This window comes from Mustela lutreola, chromosome 3, assembly GCF_030435805.1.
Source record: "Mustela lutreola isolate mMusLut2 chromosome 3, mMusLut2.pri, whole genome shotgun sequence".
NCBI classification, from domain to species: domain Eukaryota; kingdom Metazoa; phylum Chordata; class Mammalia; order Carnivora; family Mustelidae; genus Mustela; species Mustela lutreola.
Window position 1 is genome coordinate 199030463 of NC_081292.1, and position 24725 is coordinate 199055187.

The following is a 24725-nucleotide window of genomic DNA, read 5'->3' on the forward strand; positions in this document are numbered from 1 at the left end:
AATCTTTAAAAAAAAAAAATAAATAAAAAATAAAAATAGTAAATCAATCATGCCACTTTCCTGCTTACAACCTTTCGATAGATTTCCATTATACCTGGGGTCAAATTTAAACTCCCACGACCACCACAAGGTACTTTAAAACCTGGCTCTTGCCTATCTTTTTAGCTTCATCTTATATCACCTTCCTCCTTAGCCCCACACTTACAAGCTCCAGCCCTACTAGTGTCCTTTCTCTTCTTACAAACTGTCGTATCCTTTCCTGCCTTCGGGCCTTTCCGCTTGCTCTCTCTTCTCCATAATTACTCTTCCTCCATCTTTTCAGAGGGTAGGTTCATTTTCATCCTTAGTGCTCAACTTAAATGCCCCCTCATCAGCAGGGCCTTCTCCACCCCAGCCATCATTTCCACCCAACGTGATCCTATTTCCTCTCAAGCAGTTTCTACTACCCATAACCACTTTGCTTAGTGTCTGTTTCTCCCACTTGAACAGGAGTAGGCAAATTATGACCCACAGGCAGCCAAGTGTTTTTCTATGGCCAGGATCGAAAAATGGCTTTTACATATTTTAGTGTTTGAAGAAGGTTCCTTAAGAATATTTCACAACACAGGAATATTATGTGACATTCAAATTCCAAAGTCCACAAATAGAGCTGGAACACAGTCACTCTCATTTAGGTATTAACTATGGCTGCTTTAACATTACAACAGCAAAGCTGAGCAGCTGCATATGGCCCACAAAGTCTAGAACATTTACAGAAAAAGTTTTTTTTTTTTCTAAACTGTTATTTATTAAGTAATCTCTACCCCCAACATGGGGCTCAGACTTATAACCCCAAGATAAAGAATCACATGCTCTAGCAACAGAGTCTGCCAGGCAACCCAGTAAAGTTTTCCAGACCACTGCACTAGAATGTGGGTGCCATGGGTCAGGGGCACTGATTGTCTTGTTCAGTCCTTCCCTCCTAGTGCCTGGTCCACAGCTAATGCTCAATTTATGGGACGAATCAATCTTCCCACTCTCCAAGAACTATTACTGTCTGAGGGGGTGGGTGGGTGTAGGTCCCATTGGCTTCCCTTCTAAGACCCAGGCAGTGGAATTGGGAACCAATTACTACTGGCTCTATAAATAGTACCTTGAAATAGTATCTTGAAAACAGGACTGGGTTTTATTCATCTTGAAATATCTAGCAAAGTCTTTCGAACAAGGTAAGATGCTGCTGGAAGCTGGAAGAACTCTTTTGGGGGTGTGGTTAAGATAAAATGAAATAATCAGGCAACGGGCTCAGCATCATGTTGGATGGACATTAGTGTTCACTCCAAGATCGCTCCTGCCTCAATTTTCTTTGCTGTGATGGGAATAAAAATATGGGGGTAGTACAACAGACTAAATTAAACAAGAATGCTCTGCGTGAAACAGCTTTGTAAACTACAGACACTCTCCGAATGGACTTATCGAAGTGCATGCGTATATTACTAAACTTGGCATTGAGCCGCCCAGTTCGGAGGGAAGGGCTCTCACCTGGGAGTAAGAAGACATAACTCTTCCTAACTCTTACTACTTAACTGACCAGGAACAACCAGAACATCGGTGTTGTTTCTTTTCTTCTCGCGTAAAAGCAGCCTCTGCACAGACTCGACATTCCTCGGCTCCTCTGCCAGGTCTTGCCTTTTCCTGCAGGTACCGAGACCTCCCACTCTCGCCCTACCTGAGCCCGCGGGCTGAGGCGGCCTGAGGGGCGGGGCCAGTCCAGGGGCGAGGCGGGGCGTGTCTGGGGCGGGGCCGCCCTCTTTCCGGGTGTAGTCGCCGCCGGGCCGGGCCACACGGGGGCGCCGCTGGGGCCGCGCTGCTCCACGAGTTGCCGAGCCGCCGAGGAGGCCCTCACTTCCGCGTCGGGCCCCGCGGCGTCCGGCGTCGGTGCGGAGGGCCGGGCGGGCCGCAGGTCAGTCGAGGAGGCCGCCTACCCGGCCCCGCCCGTGCAGAGGACCTGGGCGCCGGGTGGGCCGCGGGCCCGGGAGGCAGCGGGGCGCCCCGAGGAAGGGCCCGGATCGCGCCGATATCACGGGCGACCCGGGCTGCAGGCTCGGGCTTCGGGCCGATTCGGGCCCCCCCGGGCAGCGGGGAGACCCTGGCGGGGTTTTCTGGTGTCCCAGCCCCTCCCCCTCTCGTCCCGCATCGTGGGAGGAGTGCGAAGCCCCCGAGCAGCGTTTCTCAAAGTGGGGTCCGCGGGCGGCCCAGCGACCCCCACCGCAGACTTTCTGAACCCGACTCTGTGCTGTGGCCCGGGAATCTGAATTGACAGCAGGCGTCTCTGAGTTGTTTTGAGGCAGGGGGTCCGCGAGCCGCACTTCGGGGGCAGTTCCACGGAGGGCAGGGCACTTCCGACACAGCCAGTGTTTAAGCGGGTGCATTTGAGGACGGGGCCGGTGACTGGCCTCGAAATGGTGACGGGTGGTTCTCTGCCGTGGGAGAACCGGACTGAGGCAGGGGCGGCTCTGACCTCCTCGCGCTCAGGGTGCTGCGTGGTCCTCCTGTCACAGCGAAGCCTGCAGATGGACAGATGCCGAGAAAGTGGAGTGCCCGGGTCAGGGCCTTGCGGATGAGCCGATGCTGAAGTCGGCAGTGTGGGGTGCAGCCGGTCCTGCTGGCCCGGATTGGGGCCGACCCCACCCCTTACCCGCGGCGGAGCCCTAGTGTGGACCCTGCTCACCTCCCTCTAGGTCTTTCTCCGGGGTCCTCCTCTGTCCGTGGGGACAGTAATTCCGACCCAGTGGGGCTTTTGTGAATTAGATAATGTCTGCCACGTGGCTCCTGCAGTAACTGAAACCCCCTACGCATTGAGTAAATGGGAATTATTAAGAGTGCTGTAGAGTCTGCCTTCCTAGGGTTTATGCCCCCCTCCCCCCAAGTTAGGGATTAAATAAGTGAGATAAAACGTGTAGGCAGGTACAAAGTATATTTGGTGGACTTCGCACGGGTTCTAACTGGGGGTGCGCGGGAAGGTATGCAAGGGGTGTGGTTTGCCTGGGGCTCTCAAGAAGAGATGGATTCCGGGGGGCTGGTGGCCCGGGCTGCAGGAGCCGGTTCCCTCCCAGGCTTCACACGTGGTTCTCCCACTTGGATCTTGGCCCGGTTCTCCTCCGACTTCCAGGCAGCGAAAGAAGTCACACTGATGAGTGGCGTTGGAAAGCTGGACCGTGGGTCCGTGAGAGTTTCTGTCTACTGACCATGTTTGACGCCCAGTGTTTTGGTCAGACACCAGTGGTCTCCTTTCCCTGATGCCTTAGAGACTGGCCGGACTGGAGCATCTGGGAGAGGATGCTCGCAGTACACCTGAGTTGCCAGGACTGAGCCTCTAGACAGCCGTTTTACAGGTGCTGTGGAATGTGCAGTTATATCGGGAGACGCTTTTTCATCACCGTGTTGTTTCTGGTTCCGGAGAAACCCCGCAGTCATCTGGGGTCATCCATCTCCTGAGAGGATTAGCAAATCAGATCCTTAAAACTTCCCTAAAGCTTCAGCCCCTTTGACTGGAGAAGCCTCGTGATTTAGAGGTGTTATTTGTTGCTTTCTGGACCGGTCTGGCTACTGGTATACATAAAACTCTGATTTCAGTCGATAAATGACATGTGTTCCTTAGTGACCTAACCTGGGAACTGCAATGACCATTGTTAGTACTTTCTGCTCTTACGTCTCCTTAAATCTCCAGAGCCAATCTCAATCCCTCAGTATTCACCTTATCATGAAATTTATATCGTTATAGATAATATTTATCACTTACCAAGCACTTGCTCTGAGCCAGAGACTGTCCTGTATGTTCTGTCAGCTTATCTTAGCTTTTTATATGTCCTGTCGGTCCTTTCTCTGATAGTCCTTTGAGGTGGGCACCATCCCTGGGTCCATTTTATAGATGAGGAAACAGCAGAGGGAGATAAGTATTTGTCCCACCCTAGTAAGTGGTAGAGCCTCGTAACCTAATCCCACGTTACATGCTGACCCTCTGCGGTCGAGACAGCTCCCTCAGACTTACTGTAGCGTATTGTAGCATAAAAAAAATCTGTGAGTACCAGAGAACATAAGCAAACCTCACCTTTGCTTTATATGTAACATTCAGTGCATTATTTTAATTCTTTACACAGTCATTTCAATAGCTATGATTTGGTTGGTGACAGTTTATCATTTGCAAATGCTCTGAGCCAAAGTTTTCCAGCTTCCCAGCATATCTCGGACTTCTTTAATATTATATAAAGCCCTTCAGTACTGTCAGAGCTGAGGAATTTGAGTCACATTAAAATGTGTTTATTTCATTATCTACTTAGTGCCTTGTAGGACGTGTCAGCAGTGGTTGTTCTTTGTTTTCACAGAGGTGGAACAGGACCGCCCTTACTTTGCAGTTTCTGAAAGCTGTTTGAAGGCAAAAATTCAGGTGTTGCTGGGAGCAATGGAAGGTCACAAGGCAGAAGAAAAGGTGTTAGATATTCTTCGACTGAATGTGGGTGGCTGTATTTACACAGCCAGACGTGAGTCCTTGTGCCGCTTTAAAGACTCGATGCTGGCATCCATGTTCAGTGGTCGTTTTCCTCTAAAAACAGATGAATCGGGTAAATACCTAAAGTCTGTAAGCATGGTCATCAATATTCATTAAAATAGTCTAGTTTGAATTCCCTTTGGTTTTCGTAATTACAATAGAATGTATTCGACCAGTATACTAATTATTGAGACCATTAGGGCCGAATGGCGATTCATTAAATACATGGAGGAATGAAATATGAGTTTCCAGAGTCTGTGACGCTGTCACTACAAGTTGACAAGAAGACGAATGCGTGTAAAGGCCAGCCGTGACCTCATTATGGGAATTGATTGTATTTGGAATGTTGTTCCATCCGTGTAACTCCACGGATGAAGGTGTTGAGGCGTCCCTCTGTGTTTTGCAGATTAAAACACCGATTTCTCTGGAGAAGCAGCCATCCCCCCGGTTCACAGGGCAGTCAGTGGTAGTGTTGAATTAGCATGAAACTTGCCACCTCTAGCTGCGTAGCCTTGTGTGGGCTGACATGTACACACGAGAACATGTCAGTCACCAACTGGGGGGAGGACTGAACACTGGGGTTCCAGAAGGGACTGTAAAACACAAGGATAGGGATCTGGGCTGCTCTTCCTGCTTGGAGTTCTCTGGTGTTTACTGAACCTACTACTGGTTGTTGAGAAACTTCGGCCACACGAGTAAGGCATTTTGCCCTTCTTCGGTGTTCTGGGGCTCAGAGAACCCACTCTTGCTTTTGTGTCAGAAGAGAGGGAGTGAGGAGTCTTGAGCACAGGGGACTGTTGGTAACTCTGGGTCTTAGGAGAGTGATTTGTCAGCTGGAGGGCAGTTGAATGAATGGGAAACACCAGTGGCTGGTGGCCAGGGCTCGATGGCTACGTGGGTAGGAAGATTGTAGGTGAAAAGATGATAAGCAGGGGTTGTGGGTTTTCCCCCCTCCAGGTTTTAGCTTCTTAATCCCTTCTATTCTAAGCTACTCAAGGGAGAAAAGGAATTACTGAGTAACCTTCCATCAACTTTGCTAAATTGTCATAAAATAGTGCCAGCATAGCCTCAGGAGCCCTGGGTTTATATGTCAGTGACCCTAGCAGCTGGCTTAGAGCCAAACATGACGTGTTAAGGGCACACCCTCATTAGGGAGGAGCTCCATACGTCCTTCCTGGCTGGGCAGCATTGAGGTTAGGGTAAGTTTACATCTCAGGAGCAGTCTGGGGTCTCCATGGTTTTTAGAGGGCCACAGCAGGAATATGGTCATTGCATCCAAAATCCCAAATGGAGCTTGGGATACATTTTCCTGTACTGTTGGTGAAAATACAGAGAATCACCAAATCTGACTAACCCCATTTGAACCATAGCTACTACGTTTCTCATTGTAGAGGTCTTCAGTTATTTTAGAGGTCTTCAGTGATTTTAGTTAGATATGTTGAAATTTTATCTATGATCATGTGTATCTATGCAATGATTTTTGAACTGAATGTTTTCTAGGGGCTTGTGTTATTGACCGTGATGGACATCTGTTTAAATACCTTTTGGATTATCTTCATGGAGAAGTTCACATTCCCACAGATGAGCACACCCGAGTTGCTCTCCAGGAAGAGGCTGATTACTTTGGCATCCCTTATCCGTACAGCTTGTCTGACCACTTGGCCAATGAAATGGAGACATATTCTTTAAGGTCAAATATAGAACTTAAAAAGGTCTTGGCATTTTCTTAAGTTTTAAAAAATATATATGTGTATATATTTTTACATTTTTATACACAAAGCAATGTGTGTTATTTTGCATAGCTTGTGTTGCCACATTTATAACATTTGAAGACACTTTTCTTAATTACTATTAACTTTTTTTAAGATTTTATTTATTTATTTGACAGAAATCATAAGTAGGCAGAGGCAGGCAAAGAGAGAGGAAGGGAAGCAGACTTCTCGCTGAGCAGAGAGCCTGATGCGGGGCTCGATCCCAGGACCCTGAGCCGAAGGCAGAGGCTTTAACCCACTGAACCACCCAGGCACTCCTATTAATTTCTTTAAGACCAAAATTCTGTGGTCTAGGAAAGTGTATTTTATTGCCACTCAGGGGTTTATGGAGTTTTTCTCTCTCATTGAAGATTTAATATCTTTTTTTTTTTTTAAAGATTTTATTTATTTATTTGACAGAGATCTCAAGTAGGCAGAGAGAGAAAAGATTTAATATCTTTTGATGGCTTTTTAAAAGTATTCTGGTCTTTAGGTTCTTTGTAAATTAATAGCAATACTGTAGTATATAACGGTATAGTGGTATTTTATTTACTGAAATGACTTTTTAAAAGAATGGTCATGATGAATAAAAGATTGTCTAAGATCTCCTACCTGATTTAGTGAATGTAGCAGTTTGTTACTAAGTTAAAACATCACTTTGATTAATTTACGTTGGGATCAGTAAATCTTTTTTTAAAGATGCTTCTCCTTTAAATCACGTTTTGAAGATCTTTACGTGACTTGAAAAGCACCATTACCTGTTTTGGTCATACAGATAAGTATTATATTGACTTTTAACACCTTGGGGGATCTAAAAGGAAAATACTTTTCCTGGATAATTAATAATAGTGAAAACTGATCTCAACTGGTTTAATTTGGACATCAGCTTAGGAGAGTAAGCTGACGGTACGGTTATTAGGAGTGAGGCATGAAGAGAAAGGTGATTTGGTTCTGGATCGCCTTCAGGAATGTGCATGGTTGCGTGGGTTCTGCTACTGAAGTTACTTAGAAGTTATTGGGTGCTGTTTGCCACATCTGCAGAATGGGGCTAAAACACCTGACTGGAAAGTTGGGGTGGGCTGACATTCATCTTCCGAAGTCTCAACTCCATAGTCTTTTATTTCTGATTTGTATGCAAAAAGGACATTCACCATGTCAGCCAACACATACTTATCTCCACTGTCTTAGGTGTATAGAGCCCTGCTCTAGGGACTGCGTGGGACACAAAGAAATACAACATACAGTTAGATAGCAATATTCAATGAAACTGTAAGACATGTGAGGGTCTTATTTTCATTCACTTGAGTCCATAAATATAAACATCTCCTTTGTGTCAGGCAGGATTCCAGGCACTTGGGATACTAGATAACGCAGACAAAAGTGCCAGTCCTCAGAGCGCTCAGAGGAGCAATGCTGTTTCTCCCTGGGAAAGCTCTTGCCACTCCAATGGGCGAAGCCCTACTGCTCTGTGTCCCCTCATGTGACATCGGCTCACCTGGCCGTACTTACGCCGTGCGCTGATGGCTTGCTGACTGTCTGTCTTTTACCTTAGCTATAAATTCGAGGAGGGTTGGGACGCTGTGTCCAGGACCTTAGACGCCACTCACCACATGAGCAGCTTCTTCATATTCAAGTGAATGAATGAATAGGTAGATAAGTGCCAAAGGAGTTCTTACAGTTTGCATGGGGTTCATGTATTCCTGTCTTTCAGTGGAGAATAAGTTAATCTGCTTAATTCATGATTGGACTTGGAGTTAAAAATAAGCAGCAACCATGAGGCTCAGTCAGTAGACGGTGAAAGGAAGACCGAGTCAGCGGGGGAGTTGGGTGAATAAAGGGAAAAGAAAAAGGTCTTTTGTCATACGAAGATTTTCAAATTAAAAATAATGTTGGTAGTGAGGCTAAAAGGGGGTGGGGAGGAAAATACATTTTCTCTGTGGGAAAGGATTCGGTAGAGGAAAAGGTCTTGGGTTTTTGGGTGGTGCCTTTTGTGATTTGCCCCACGCTCACCTCAAATTCAACAAAAGCAAGTTTGCTTTTTCACTAGAAGTCCAATGCGCTATCCATTGCGCCACAGAGCCACCTGCAAGTTTGCTTTTTCAAGGCATAAAGACTAGGCTGAAATTTATAATGTTTTTATTTCCCGTATGACCAACTAAAATGCAGCTTTACATGAAACAGAGCACATTCATGTTTACTTTACTCCAGAATTAAATTCAAATTTTTTATATATTTTTTGCTCCAGGCTCTAACAGACTTCTGTGATTCCTATGGTTTAGTTTGCAATAAGCCAACAGTTTGGGTTCTCCACTATCTTAACACCTCTGGTGCAAGCTGTGAGAGTAGAATCATCGGTGTATATTCCACAAAAACGGACGGAACAGATGCTATTGATAAGCAGCTAGGAGGAAGAATTCACAGCAAAAGCATTTTTAAAAGGTATGTCCAAATTTAAATAGGAAAAGGAACAAAATAAAGTCTTGGTGTCTTGTAAGAGGTGTTACTGAATGGAGTATGTGGTTGACTAGAGGACATGATCGACACTGGGCAGTGCGCAGCGTGAACCCTGGCTGGCAAGACCAGCTTCACGATGTGCGTGTAGGCCACAAGACAAGCACAGTGGTCTAGTCTGTTGCCTCGCAACTGGTAGTGGGCATCACAATCCCCTGAGGCTTTAGAAAAAAGAAAAAAAAAAAAGCAAAACCACCTGCTTGCCTGGCGCTCTCCCCCCGGACCATACGTAGTCCAGGAGCAGAAGCACTGCTTAGAAGTCAGCAGGCCCACTGAGTGACCCAGGACTGTCCTGTGCCTTGGTGACCTGTTCTGAGAAATAACAAAGGACTTCCCTGGTCCCTCCCAGCCTTAAAATTCTATGACTCAAACATGTCAAATTCTTAAGGGTTATTCTCTTAATATTCTTTCTGTAAATTTACTTAACATTGGTCAGTTCACTTAGCAGTCCTGTTTTTTGTTGTTGTTATTTTTTTAATTCTCTGGGTAGCTAGATTGGCTTATGTATTAGTGACTAATGAATGACCCCATGACTTGCTTATTACGTGATTAAATATGTCATCACTTTCTGAATTCTTTCCAGGATGTTTATATAAGATAAGTGAGCACTTGGCATAATGCTATGCAAGTTTTAGTCAAAGGCAAATCTTTGAAAATTTCCTGGGGTTAGGTAATTTTTTAGAAAACTTATTTTTAAAGATTTGTTGATTTGTCTGCACAGTCTATATTGTGAAATTAACAAGTGCTTTACCACAGAAAAGATCAAATGTGGGTTAGCATGAATATAGCATATTATACCCATAATATATAATACATAATATATTATCTATATACTTAAGGGAGGGTCACAGAAGAAATGTTATTCAATACCAACATATTTTCCCCCTTAATTAACAAGTACTTGGTGAGTATCTAGTTGTGTGTGTGTGTGTGTGTGTGTGTGTGTGTGTATACATACACACATTCATACTTAGGTAGAATGTTTTCATCACCTTTTGCAATATTTCTAGAGAGGCGGGAAATAATGTTCAGTACATTTGGAGCTATTATTCAGTAGCTGAACTGAAGAAAATGATGGATGCCTTTGATGCCTGGGAAGGAAAAGGTATAGTACAGTTCTTTTATTTCATGGCAAAAAACAAAGTAAGCTCAAATGCTGCATTTCTCTTTTTGAGAAAGTGTTTCTTTGTGTAGGTCAAGTACGTCTTTGTGTATTTGTCGCCGCGTATTATCATTGATTGAGGCAGTTTACTTAAAAATCTTGAGATCTCTTGGGGTGCCTCGGTGGCTCGGGTGTTTAAGCATCTGACGCTTCGTTTCAGCTCAGGTCCCAATCTCAGGGTCATGAGATGGAGCCTCTAGTTGGGCTCCATGTTTAGCACAGAGTCAGCTTGGGACACTCTCTCTCTTTCCCTTTGCCCTTCCCCCTGCTCTCTCTCTCTCTCAAATAAGCAAATCTTTTTTTTTTTTTGGAAATAATTTATTTATTTATTTATTTGACAGAGAGAGATCACAAGTAGGCAGACAGTCAGGCAGAGAGAGAGAGGGGGGAGGAAGCAGGCTCCCTGCTGAGCAGAGAGCCCGATGTGGGACTCGATCCCAGGACCCTGAGGTCATGACCTGAGCCGAAGGCAGAGGCTTAACCCACTGAGCCACGCAGGCGCCCTAGAATAAGTAAATCTTAAAAAAAAAAAAACAAAAAAAACCTTAGATTCCCGAATAGCTAGATATTACTAATTGTTTATAATCCAGTAACCTAAAAAATAGTTTATAATTTCAGCATCTGTTAGTTATGCTTATTTAGTTCAATTAAACAACAGTTTATTTAGCACCTACTATGCACCTAGCTTTGTTCCCAGGAAGTGTACATTTAAATTAAGCATGCAATATACAATCAAAAGAAAAAAGGAGGGTTGCCTGGCTGGCTCAGTCAGTGGAGTGTGCAACTCCTGATCTTGGGCTTGTGAGTTCCAGCCCCAGGTTGGGTGTAGAGATTACTTAAAAGTAAAATCTTAAAAAAAAAAAAAAGGAAAAGTTAAAAAAGAAGAAAATGAAAATAATACCATAGAAGATATCTGAAGAACACTTAAGAAACAATCATCTTTAAATACACACTTTGAAATTTGACCATTTTTACCAATCGCTCATATCATTTGATAATAATAATAATGCTGTTTAGTATCTGGTGTGATAAGTGGTTTACATTCAGTACCTCTTAGTCTTAAAACAATTCTGGATGCTGTTTACCATTGTACTGATGAGAAAACTGAGTCTCAGGGAGGCCCCGCCACTTGTAAGGATCACAGAGCATTAACTGTTCTATGTCTAAGCTTTTTTCTTAATTAACAAGTATGTATTGAATGTCTCTTAGGTGCAAACCCTGTAAGAAGCCCTAAAGTTGGGTCCACAGATAAATAAAACACATCTTGGTCCTTAAATGATCTTAAAAGCTGGTAGAGACAGACATTGCAAGTCACATAAGATGGAATAAAAGGAAAGGCAGAGGAGGCTTTTAAAAACTCTCCCCCCACCTGTTCTCCTTCTGGGTGGGTTGCTAGTACCAACCCTCCTTCCTTTCCTCGACTTTGTCCCCCTTACTTTCCCTCCTTTATTTATTTTTCCTAAATCATACCCCTCAAGCAGATAGAAAAAAAGTGCTATTCTCTTTAAGCTTTTTATTTTGGATTCAATTGACTTTGAGACACTTAGGCTTAAGTTGAGGAACAACGGCCCCCCCCCCCCCGTCCCCACCCACTCTGTGTTCTGTGTGTCTCCTGTTGTGGCTCCGGACTGGCCAACGACCCAGGAGCCTTCGGGAGGGCCCTGGCTGGGCTTCTCTCTCCACTGACTCAGGAAGCTGAAGTGGAGAGCTGATATCACTGACTAACAGAGTGTAAGACTGATTTTTAACTTTTTTGAAAGCATGCAATGAGGTATCATTGGTATTTAACACCGTTCTGGAAGGCCTGTGGAAAACCATCAGATAAGATACAGAAGTAGGATAAAGAATTATTGGAAGGAAGAAGACACTTAATATTTGGGAACAGTATGTCCTTTAAGAAAACTCAAAGGAATCAACTAAAGGTATTTTAAACCATGAGTTTAGTAGACCAAACTATATAAGTAAACAGAGACCAGCTCATTGGTGATAGATTAGTTAGAAATCACAGCAGAAAAATCCCACTCACAACGGCAATAAACAAAATAACTAGGACTGACCTATCAGGAAATGCTTTTGTGGGAAAAGAAAATGCTTTTGTGGAGTCTTTTGTGAAGAAAACTGCCAAAATATGTTTATCCATCCATCAATTCATCCACCTATTAAAAAAAAAAAAGACAAAGATGATGGTGAGACATACCATGCTTCCGAATGGGAAGTCTATTCAGATAGATTTTATAATATTCATCATAAAGACATCAGTACTTCTCAGATTAAGTTACAGGTTTAACGTAGTTCCTACCAAAATATCAGTGGCATTCTTGGGGAATCTTGAGGAAATGATTCTAAAATTCCTTTGAAAGAATAAGCCAGTGAAATAGGAACATTTTGGAGAGTAGAAGTCATTAGAGGAACGAGTCTATCACTGTGTGATAGTAAAAATACTATATAGAGATTTGTAGTAATAAGAACCGTATGTTTCTGGTATAAGAATAGATAGAGAGATCAGAAGTGAACCCCAGTGGAGTTGTAAGAATAAAAATACTATGTGATAAGGAGTATTAAATATCGGTGTAAAAAGATAGATGATTTAATAAGTAATTGAGAAATATGCTTGGGAGAAAACAACCTTAGCCTCATGTCATGTATCAAAATAATCCCAGGTGAATTATGGTTGAAAAATGAAGCTGTAATAAACTATAAACTTTAAAGCAGAGATGTATAAATAAGATTAAAAGGCTAATAAAAACTTAGATAAAAATATTATACTAACTGGACAAAGAATATCCTTAAAATAGAGTGGATTTATTTACATTGATTAGATAGTCAGTTCAACCCGTATTGTAAATAAATGTGCAAAGTTCATGACCACAAAATTTCCAGGAAAGGAGATAAACATGTGGCAAGAGGTTCACACTTGTTATTTATCAATGACATACATATTAAATGAGACTTATTTTTTTATACCAAATTAGAGATCTATGAATTCTTGGCAGGAGTAAAAATTAATATCACTTTATTGGGAAATAATTTATCATTATATATCAATAACATCAAAATTTTTAATATTCTTTGACTCGATAATTCTACTTTTAGGTATCTACCCTAAGGTCATATACAAATGCAGACAAAGGCTTATGAACAGAGTGTTCAATGAAGCATTATTCATAACAGAAAAAATAAAAACAATATAAATGTCTATAATAGAGGATTAAATACATATTGGTACATCTGTGGGATATAGTTGAGCTATAGCTATTAAAATTATTTTGAATAATTAAAAAAATAACCATTAACTTTTTTTTTTTTTAAGATTTTATTTGTTTATTTGACAGAGCATACCAGCAGGCAGAGCAGCAGGCAGAGGGAGAAGCTGGCTCCCCACTGAGCAGAGAGCCCGACGCGGGGCTCAATCCCAGGACCCTGGGATCATGACCTGAGCCAAAGGCAGATGCTTAACCGACTGAGCCACCCAGGCGCCCCTATTTTGAATAAGTTTTTACATAGGTGAATGCCCATGATAAAATAAGCTATCACGGAATGATCAAAAGCAGGAAAAAATATTAAATATAAAGTATGCTCAATTATGTGCCTATCATATGAATAAGAAAAAGACTGGAATCAGATTCATCAAAGTGTCATGAACCATGTTTTCTAGTTTCAGGATTAGAAGTGATCTTGATTTTTTAAAAATATATACTTTTCTATATAACCCAAATTCTGTACAAAGGAAGTGAATTACTCTATAGGGAGGAAAAAAAATAAAATTTTTTACATTGTGGTATATCCATATAATGGAATATAAGCAATAAAAAGAAATGATCATTAATGTGTATAGCAACATGGATGAATCTTGAAAGCATCATGCTAAAGAAGCTAGCCATTTATGTGCTGCCCCTGAAGAGGTAACATTAGGGAATGGTGGGAGGAGGCACTGGTTGCAGAGGGGTACAAGGGAGATTTTGGGGGTAACAGGAATGTACTATGTCTTCACTGTAGCTTTGTTTCCAAGACTATACATTTGTCGGGGCGCCTGGGTGACTCAGTGGGTTAAGCCACTGCCTTTGGCTCAGGTCCTGATCTCAGGGTCGTAGGATCGAGCCCTGTATCTGCTCTCTGCTCGGTGGGGAGCCTGCTTCTCCCCCACCCACCGCCTGCCTCTCTGCCTACTTGTGATCTCTGTCTGTCAAATAAATAAATAAAATCTTTAAAAACAAACAAACCAAAAAAACAAAACAAAACAAAACTATACATTTGTCAAAACTCACTGAACCAAGTATTTTAAAAGGGTGAATTTTATTTTTATATAAATTATATCTCAATAAACCCGACTTTAAAAAAAGTCTTAATGGATGAGATTTGGGAATATTTTTGTAGTGTAAGTAGGTTTGGGAGCATGATGAAGCAGTTCCAGAAAATTAAATTGTCTTAAAATGAGGTCCATAGGCTTCTGTGAATACTGGATATATCTATTATATATAATAACTTATATGCCCAACTTGCTAAATTGGTTAATATGTATTACTAAATCTTTAATGATTAAAAAAACAAGACACCAGGGGTGCCTGGGTGGCACAGTCAGTTGAGCCTCGGACTGTCAGTTTGGGCTCAGGGAGGGGTCATGGGATCGAGCCCCACACTGGGCTCCGTACTTCGTGTGGAATCTGTTTGCGATTCTCTTTCTGCCGCTCTCTCTGCCCCTCCTGCTCATGCTCTCCCTCTCTTGCTCTCATAAACAAATCTTTGAAAAAACAAACAAAAAAACAGGACACCATATCCATTCCTGGGACTTCAAAATTACTTTAAAAAAGAAAAGTAAAAAAAAAAAAGAAAAGTCAATCACTTTTTCTCTAATGTCATTTTTAAAGTCTTTTTTTTTTTTTTTTTAAAGATTTTATTTATTTATTTGACAGAGAGAAATCACAAGTAGGCAGAGAGGCAGGCAGAGAGAGAGAGGAGGAAGCAGGCTCCCCGCTGAGCAGAGAGCCTGATGCGGGACTCGATCCCAGGACCCTGAGATCATGACCTGAGCCGAAGGCAGCGGCTTAACCCACTGAGCCACCCAGGCGCCCCATTTTTAAAGTCTTTTTAAAATGCATCTTTATATTTTTTTGGTGATTCTTTTTTAAAAATTGAGGTGAAATTCACATAACATAAAATCAAAGCATATACTTCAGTGGCATTTACTATGTCTACAATGTTGTATGACCACCATCTCCATCTAGTTGCAAATCATTTTCATCACCCCAAAAGGAAAGGCAGTACCTGTAAGCAGTTCCTCCCCATTCTCTTCTGTCTTCAGCCTCTGGCCACCACCGGTCTGTTTTCTGTGTCAGTGCATTTGCCTATTCTGGATATTTCCTGTAATTGAGATCGTACACTATGTGACCTTTTGTGTTTGTCTTTTTTCACTCAGCATAATGTTTTTGAGGTTCATAAAAATACATTTCCAACTTGCATTCAGAAACCTAACCAGATTGAAAAATTAAAATTTGGGGCGCCTGGGTGGCTTGGTGGGTTGAGCCTCTGCCTTCGGCTCCGGTCATGATCCCAGGGGCCTGGGATCGAGTCCCGCGTTGGGCTCTCTGCTCAGCGGGGAGCCTGCTTCTCCTCATCTCTCCCTCTGTCTGTCTCTCTGCCTATTTGTGATCTCTCTCTCTGTCAAATAAATAGATAAAATCTTTAAAAAAAAAAAAAAAAGAAAAATTAAAATTTGACCACAGTCTTTACCCAACACATTAACTCTGATTATTCTTGTTTGAAAAGCTGCTTGTAAGGTAGTGATAGCTCATATTTTTATAGTGGTTGCCTCTTATAGAGTGGTTCACAAAATATACCTGATTTGATGATTACTGCAACCCAATGAGGTAGATACGGCGGCAGTTAGAACCCTCACTGTCCAATCTTTACATGACTTCAATGCTATGATTTATAAAATAAAGGCACCTAATGTCCCTTAAGTGTTCAGGTGCCAGTACATATACTAAGCATTTTGCATTTATTTACTCATTTAATCATCACAACCAAACTATGAAGTATGTGCCATTGTTGTCATTTCACAGATGAGAAAATTTAGGCACAGAAAAGTTAAGTAACTTTCCCAAGGTCGCATGGTCAGTGAGTGACAGACGTGGCATTGAGACCAAGGCGGTCTTGGCCCCAGAGCCCGCGCCTTTAACAGCGCACACCCTCCTGTGCAGGACCCGTATGACCACCTGCAGAACATCACTGGCAGAGCTGGGGCTGGTGGCCGGCCATCCCTAGACCTGAGCTGGGCTGCTGTTGCCTTGGCTCTTCTCGGGGACACTTCCGGTGTACACCTACCTTCTTCAGACGAGAGGCCTGAATTTCAAACTCTTTCTGCCTAGTCTTACACAAAACTGTGCTGCTGAACCTTTTGCAGGGAACAATGGCTCTCTTAATTATGCCTTTTTGTTTTCCAGGTGTTAGCTACTGGCGGGTGCCTCATGAGCTCATAGAATGTTGGACTCTGGAAGAGCGGCCCTTGCTTGGAAGCCTCCGTCACATGGCCCCCATTCGAAAGAGGTTATCTGTGCTCTCTTGATACTGTTTTTCACTTTATGAATTTGAACCTGTATTTTTACTGCTTTTACTGGGGAAACGAATAATGGTTCTTGACCTTATCAAACTTACTAATCACCGAGCTAAGTGCTTTGCCTTACCATCAAAATATAAATCATCATAAATTCAAAATTATCAAAACTATCTAAACATTGGAAATAATTCTCTAACACTGACTTACAGTATGCCCTTTTTGGGAGAGTGTGCTTTTAAGAATACTGGTGGATACAGTAAGAATGCTGTGGTATTTTTCGCTATAAAAGTGAAATCCTAGGCTTTATTGGCAGTAGTCAAAAACTTATTTATTAGACTTAATATTTGAAATCTTCTGACTAACTCTGAATTCCTTTCTCCTTCCTGTTACCACAAATAGCATTTTAATTTAATGGTATTTCTTTCTTTTTTTTTTTTTTTTAAAGATTTTATTTATTTGACAGAGAGATCACTAGTAGGCAGAGAGGCAGGCAGAGAGAGAGAGGAGGAAGCAGGCTCCCTGCTGAGGAGAGAGCCCGATGCGGGACTCGATCCTAGGACCCTGAGATCATGACCTGAGCTGAAGGCAGAGGCTTTAACCCATTGAGCCACCCAGGCACCCAATGTAATGGTATTTCTTACAATTCTATGAAATTATTAGCATTAACTTCACTCCACATCTCTGCCTTTCACTTTAAATACATTTATTTATTTATTTATTTATTTATTTATTTTTGTTTTTTAAAGATTTTATTTATTTAACAGAGAGAAATCACTAGTAGGCAGAGAGGCAGGCAGAGAGAGAGAGGAGGGGAAGCAGGCCCCCTGCTGCTGAGCAGAGAGCCCGATGTCGGACTCGATCCCAGGACCCTGAGATCATGACCTGAGCCGAAGCAACGGCTTAACCCACTGAGCCACCCAGGCACTCCTTTAAATACATTTAAAATCATATTTTTCACTGGGTATTATTCATGGTTTTCAGATGTTCTGATTTCTTAGTCATCTGTTCTAGAATTTGATTCAGTGCCCCTGTAGGATCTCTGATTGTTTTCTTTTTTCTTCTTACTCTTTGGATCTTCCACAGAAATGCAGAGAAGTTTATTCAGTTTTTAGTAGTTCATTGTCTCTTGTTAAACGATCTTTTTTCTTAAAGACTCTCCTTTTATTATTGTTTATTTTTCTTTTTGGGCTTATAGTTAGCAAATATTGTTTGGGTCTAGAGCAGTGGTTCTCAAAGGGAGGCACTTTTGTCCCATAGGGCGTATTCGGCAATATTCAGAGACACAGTGGGGTGGGAGATGCTACTGAGACCTAGTAAGTGAGGCCAGGGACACTGCTAAACAGCTCAGAACGCACTGGGCAGCACCAACAACCAAGATTTATTCAGCCATAAATGGCAATAATGCTAAGGTTGAGAAAACGTGGTCAAGAATCTAGTGGAAGTTGTGGACAGAAAAAAACAAGCAGGAGTGGTTTTATGGAGATTCTCCTCTGTTTGTCTTATCTCTGGCTTATTAAGCATGGTTTTTGATTCATGGATAAGGTAATGATATTGATGACTTAGAAGCAACTGTGAGGTCCCAAAGAATGACTTGATGCACTTAACAAAATTTAGTTATGTTTAGTAGTTTTAGGGTTGAATATGTTTGTATTCTCTACTACATGTCAGTGTTCAGATCACCGTGCCATTATGATCCAATTTCCAGGATCAAAATTCATTTATTTGCCTCTGACAACGCACCGGTGCTGATAAGAGGGAGAAGGCTAGGGGAATGGCCATTATACTTCCTGTTCAGGAGACGATCTTCGTGCAATGAAACTGATGCAAACAGTAGAAGGAACAGGCAGGGTTTCGACGGTGGTTGTTTCACAGTTTTAAGGTCATTTCAGACAATATTCCCTCTGATTATTCCTACATTTTGGTAATGTGGTATATCGCATTGACTGGCTTACAGATGTTGAACCATCCTCGCGTTCCTGGAATAAATCCTGCTTGTCTTGGTGAACGATCCTTTTAATGTATTGTTGAATATGGTTTACTAATATTTTGTTGAGTATTATTGCATTTATGTTCACCAGGGATATTGGCCTGTAGTTTTCTTTTCTTGTGGCATTCTTGTCTGGTTTTTGTATCAGGGTTCTCCTTGCTTCATAAGAAGAATTTGGGAGAGTTCCCTCATCTTCTGTTATTTGGAAACGTTTGAGAAGGATTGGTATTAAATCTTCAAATGTTTGGTAGAATTTACCAGTGAAACCATCTGGTCCTGGACTTTTGTTTGTTGGGAGTATTTTTGTTTTGTTTTGTTTTTGTTTTTAAATAAGCTCCAGGCCCTATGTGGGGCTTGAACTCATGTCCCCAAGATCAGGAGTCACATGCTCCACTGACTGAGCCAGCCAGGTGCCCTGGTTGCTTTTTGATTACTAATTCAATCTCTTTACTAGTAGTTGGTCTGTTCATATTGTCAATTTCATCATAAGTCAGTCTTGGTAGGTTGTATGTTTCTAGGAATTTTAAAAAATTTATTTATTTACTTATTTCCTTTTTAAAAAAATACTGTAGTATAGTTGACATACAATGTTATATTAGTTTCAGGTGTAAAATAGTGAATCAACAATTCTATGCATTATGCATTGCTCACCATGCTAAGTCTCTTTACCATCTGTCACCATACAATATTATATAATATTATTGACAGTATTCCCTTAGGCTATACTTTTCATCCCCATGACTTATTTATAACTAGAAGCTTGTACCTCTTAATCACTTAGGAATTTATCTATCTCTTCTAGGTTGTCCAATTTTGGGGTATGTAATTATTCATAGGAAGTTCTTATGATCCTTTGTATCTCCATGGTATCAGTTGTAACATCTGCTCATTTCTGATTTTATTTATTTGAGTCCTTTCTCTTTTTTCTTGGTGAGTCTAGCTAAAGGTTGGTCAATTTTGTTTATCTTTTTAAAGAACCAGCTCTTAGTTTCATTGATCTTTTCTATTGTCTTTATAGTCTCTATTTCATTTACTTCTGCTCTAATCTTTATTTCCTTTCTTCTACTAATAATGTGTAGTTGTCACTCAGTTATTCTTTAGGATTTTATTTTTTAAGGGGAAATTGTTCTGTATATAGATGTAAACTCAGTGTATCCATGGGAGGAGGTAAATTCAAGATTTTACAACATCACTATTGTGAACTGAAACAAATGTCTCATTAGGTTTTGATATCATATCAAAAATCACGTGATCATCTCAATAGATACAGAAAAAGCACTTGACAAAATTCAACAACAGTTTATGATAAAAACAACAAAGTGGGAATAGAGGGACTGTACATCAACATAATAAAGGCCGTATATGACAAGGCCACAGCTAGCAACATAATCAATGGTGAAAGGCTGAGAGCTTTTCCTTTAAGGTCAGGAATAAGACAAGGATGCCCACTCTTGCCACTTTTATTCAACATGGTACTGGAAGTCCTAGCCAGAGCATCTAGGCAAGAAAAAGAAATAAAGGGCATCCAAATTAGAAAGGAAGAAGTAAAACTGCACTATTTGGAGTTGGCATATTATACATAGAAAACGTTAAAACCATCAGTACAATTAGAGAAAACAAAAAAATTCAGTAAATTTGCAGGTTACAAAATTAATACACAAAAATCTTTATTTCTATACACTAATGATGAATTATCAGAAAGATTCATTAAGAAAAAAATCCCATATGCAATTGCACCAAAAAGAATAAAATATCTAGAAATAAATTTAACCAAGGAGGTGAAAGACCTGTTTATTGAAATCTATAAGATATTAAAGAAATGAAAGAAACTGAAGAAAGCATAAATAAATGGAAAGATATTCTGTTCTCATGGATTGGAAGAATGCCGTAAAAATGTCCATACTACCCAAAGCAATCTACAGATTCAGTGCAATCCCTATCAAAATTCCAATGGCTTTTTTTTTTTTTTTTATGGAAATAGAACAAACTGTCCTCAGATTTGTATGGAACCACAAAACATACCGAATAGCCAAAGCAATCCTGAGAAAGAAGATTTGACAAAGCTGGAAACCTCATGGTCCCTGATTTCAAATTAACATAGTCCTCCCCTCCCCCCCTTTTCCACAGGGAATACGATCCAAGACCCCCAGTAGATGCCTGAAACCATGGGTAGTACTGAACTGTATACGTACTATGTTTTTTCCTATATGTACATACCTGTGATAAAGTTTAGTTTATAAATTAGGCACAGGATTAATAATAATAGCTAAAAAATTCAACAGTTATAACAAGATACTGTAATAAATGTTATCTGAATGGGGTCTCTTTAAATATCTTACTGTACATCACCCTTCTGGTGATGATGTGAGATGATAAAATGCGTATTGATGAGATGACGTGAGGGACACAGACATAGCGTTAGGCGAGTAGTCATAGTATGAATAACATTGTGACATGGTGTTAGGCTAGTACTGACATTCTGATTGTAGTCAGAAGGAGGATCATCTGCTTCCATACCGTGGTTGACTGTGGGTAATTTAAACTGCAGAAACTGCAGAAAGGGCAGACTACTGTATATTACAGAACTATACTAATTAAAACAGTATGGTACTGGCATAAAACCAGACACATAGATCAGAGGAACAGAATAGAAAGCCCAGAAATAAAGATACCTATAAAGAACAGTCTCTTTAGTACATGGTGTTGGGAACATTGGACATCCACATGCAAAAGAATGAAACTGGATCACTATCTTGCACCATACACAAAAATTAACTCAAATAGATTAAAGACTTGAACATAAGATATGAAGTCATTAAACTCTTAGAAGAAAAACAGAGGTAGTAAGTAACTTGACACAGACCTGGGGAATGATTTTTTTTTTATCTGACACCAAAAGCAAAAATAACAAAGGTAAAAGTAAACAAGTGGGACTATATCAAACTAAAAAACTTCTGCACAGCAAAGGAAACTATCAAAATCAAAAGACTATCTGCTGAATGGGAGAAATATTTGCAAATCATAGATCTATAAGGAACTCATACAACTCAATAGCAAAAAAAAAAAAAAAAAAAATTAAAAAATGAGCAGAAAATCTGAATAGATATTTTTCCAAAGAAGACATACAGATTGCTGAGAGGTACATGAAAAGATGCTCAACATCAGTAATCATCAGGGAAATGCAAATCAAAACCACAATGAGATACCACCTCAGATCTGTTAGGATGGCGATAACAAATGTTGGCACTGATGTGGAGAGAAGGGACCCCTTGTTCACTGACGGTGCAAAAGAAGGCGATAACAAATGTTGGCACTGATGTGGAGAGAAGGGACCCCTTGTGCACTGACGGTGGGCATGTAAACTGGTGCAGCCACTATGGAAAATAGTATGGAGGTTCTTCAAAAAATTAAAGGTAGAGCTACCATATGATCCAGCAATTTCACTTCTGGGTATTTATCCGAAGAAAATGCAAAGAGTAACTTGAAAAGATACATGCATCCCTATGTTCATTGCAATATTGTTTACAACATGGAAAAACCCAAATGTCAATTGATGGATGGAAAAAGATGTGGTGTGTGTGTATGTAAGTGTTACACACACATACAGTGGGATATTATTCACCCATAAAAAAGAATGAAATCTTGCCATTTGTGACAATATGGATGGATCTTGAGGGCAGTAAGTGAAATAAGTCAAAGAAAATACTGTGTGATCTAATATGTGGACCCTCCCCCCACCAATTAATTCTAAGCTGATGGATACAAAGAACTAATCGTTAGTGGTTGCCAAAGGCAAGGGCTTGGGGAGGAAAGAAATGGGTAAACTAGGGTGGGTTGTTTTGTTTAAATAAATAGAATTTTTAAAAAATTAAATAAAACACTGCTCTGCCTTCAGACTTTTTATAATGAATGGCAGACTCAATTCAGGTATCTCTGAAGGTTTGTCCAGTACCTCTCAAATTCAAAAAGCATCCAAGTGTACCAAGGCTTTGATCATTCTAGCAGCTCCCCAAATGCATTTCAAAAAATGCTAATTTTACTGGATGCCAAAGGTTGCCTTACAGAATTACTGGGAAATACGGATACAACAAAGTTGTACAGTTAACAAAGTTAAACAGTTGCTTTTAGACCTCAGGAACTTTGTTAGAGTGTAAAGTTTCAAGAGGAGAGTAAAATATGCAGTAGCATTTCTCAAGGAGTTTATTGGACTGTGAAAGTCAACTTCCTCAGTAACTCTCTTAAAAAACTGTTGTTCTGGGGAAACAGAACAACTTGGGATCATCCTGGTAATCCTCCGGACCGCTTGAGGATTCTTAGGAACCAAGTGATGTAATTTTAGTGTAACATAGTAAATTTCAAGTTGTCCTTATTAACATTATGGTGATTTTAAAGAGCGTGTTTTCGAGTAGATACAATCTCATGTAAGCTTGGTGGTTTATGTGTTGACCTTGGAGGGGGAGGAGATGAGGCAGGCTGATGCCTCCGAACCTCTTGACTCCAATTCTTGAGGAAAACGATTTTGGCCCTGAAGACAGAACTTCGGAGACGCGTCCCCGGGTCACCCAGCCCTGTAGACGCTGACCAGGACATGCTTCTGTGTTCACAGGCGGCTGACGGCGTGCAGTGACGAGGAAGACGAAGGTGTGAACTGTAAGGCTGGTCCCAAGCCGGTCAGATTCCTGGGCCCTTCCACCAGCACCCAAATTAAAGTCAAGAACTCGGCGTCGGTGCGGGTGTCCCCGGCCGCCGCCCCCCAGTCTGCAGGCGGGAAGGCAGCGCCGCGCTCGGCGCCGCCGAACGCTCCGTCCCCGTCCCGGGCGGGCGCTGCGCTGCCGGGGCAGCCCCAGGCTCCTCGTGGGGCCGGGAGCGCGGAGAACGGAGCCGCGCACCCGCCTCCCGCCAAGGTCCTGCTCTCCGACCAGAAGGCCACCCCGCCCCGCGTGATCAAACTGAGGCGGACTCCATTGCGCGCCGCCGGGCCGCCCCCGCCCGCCGCCGCAGAAGCCAGGCCCGCGGAGAAGCTCGCGCCGGCCCCGGAAGCCCCCGGCGCGCACGCGCAGACTGAAAATGGGCGGGGCCAGGCTGATTGACGGAAGCGGCCCGTCACCTCCCGGAGTGTCCGAGCATGCGCGGCTCTGCCGTGGCGCTGTTTCGTGGTGCAGGAGGGCTGGAAACCCGGGTTTCTCTTTAGGATCATTAGGGAAAAACGAATGTGTCAAGTAGGCATGGAAGAGGGAGACTTTAAGTGGTTGGGCCTATCTTGTCTCAACTTGGAAATGGTTGTCTACTGACGGTTTGAATTTCAGGTTTTTGATTTTTTTTTTTTTTTTTTTGATGGTTCATTGGTCTTAAGGCAACGGAGCAGTACAGTAAAATCATCACTACAGAAGTGCACTTTGTTGCTGAATAATTATAGATTTTAGGCACTTTTGTAATGTTACTCATTGCTGCCCAGGGCCGAATGGGGTTAGATATTCCCGTCTGGTAAAATAGGGGGACATTAGTGTTTCCCTGTGCTGTGTCACAGCCAAGAGATGTGAGAGAAAATTCAGACCCAGGTGAGCTCCCTGCAGGTTTCTTTCAGTCTCAGAAGGCTTCATGAAAAGAAATGACGAGGGGGGGAAATAGTAATTTAAGGTCACACTTTGACTCTGACTCAATTGAACTATTTTCTTTTCCTAGATTGTTTTTTTTTTTTTTTCTTACCCTTTTTTGCTAGCAGATTTATTTATACATCATAAGATGTCTTTGGATGAGAACTATGTAACATGTCTTCAGAATAAATTGTTAAATATATTTTATTTTAATTTGAACAGTGAAATTCTGAAAGTACTTTGAAAAGGAAGTTAAGCATTAACTTTTAACTAAAGTTACTACTTGTTTCTCAGGAATGACCAATGAGGAGTCATTCTGATTATACAATATGGTTTTTATGCATAAAATTCCCACTTACCTTGAACTTAATATTTTTAAACAGAATATTTTGATTAATCCTCTATTTTTTCACAACTATTCAGTTGTATGTGTCTGCTCTTACATTTAAGTTTTATAATTGGATCCCACATTTCTACCTTCAGTAAGCAGTATGCCTTCAGTGTATTAAAAATAAGTTCATAAAGCAGGGTACTTTTTACTCTGTGCTTATCATTGTACTTGCATTACTTTGAAAGGTAGAGTAAATCTACTCAAAGCATTACTTTTTACAAAATAAATTAAAACTTTTCCATAAAAAGTAA

General features: G+C 41.4%; 1 protein-coding gene across 3 annotated transcripts; it reads left to right on the forward strand.

Moving 5' to 3' along the window:
* Positions 1 to 1808: 1808 nt before the first annotated feature.
* KCTD18 (potassium channel tetramerization domain containing 18) lies at positions 1809 to 24725 on the forward strand. Of its 3 annotated transcripts, XM_059168484.1 has the most exons (8): positions 1924 to 1939; positions 3149 to 3371; positions 4362 to 4598; positions 6026 to 6237; positions 8522 to 8715; positions 9798 to 9892; positions 16390 to 16492; positions 23096 to 24725. In XM_059168484.1, the coding sequence occupies exons 3-8, from the start codon at positions 4439 to 4441 to the stop codon at positions 23577 to 23579; spliced, it is 1248 nt and encodes a 415-aa protein (XP_059024467.1). In that variant the 5' UTR covers positions 1924 to 1939; positions 3149 to 3371; positions 4362 to 4438; the 3' UTR covers positions 23580 to 24725. The 3 variants fall into 3 exon arrangements, with proteins under 3 accessions (XP_059024465.1, XP_059024467.1, XP_059024466.1); XM_059168482.1 differs by lacking the exon at positions 3149 to 3371 and having other exon boundaries at positions 1809 to 1939; XM_059168483.1 differs by lacking the exon at positions 1924 to 1939 and having other exon boundaries at positions 2979 to 3198.

Coding starts and splice junctions, on each gene's coding strand:
- KCTD18 (XM_059168482.1), top strand. CDS start 4,439: ATGGAAGGTCACAAGGCAGAAGAAAAGGTGTTAGATATTCTTCGACTG. Junction 8,716..9,797: donor AGCAAAAGCATTTTTAAAAG/GTATGTCCAAAT, acceptor CAATATTTCTAG/AGAGGCGGGAAATAATGTTC. Junction 9,893..16,389: donor TGATGCCTGGGAAGGAAAAG/GTATAGTACAGT, acceptor TTTGTTTTCCAG/GTGTTAGCTACTGGCGGGTG.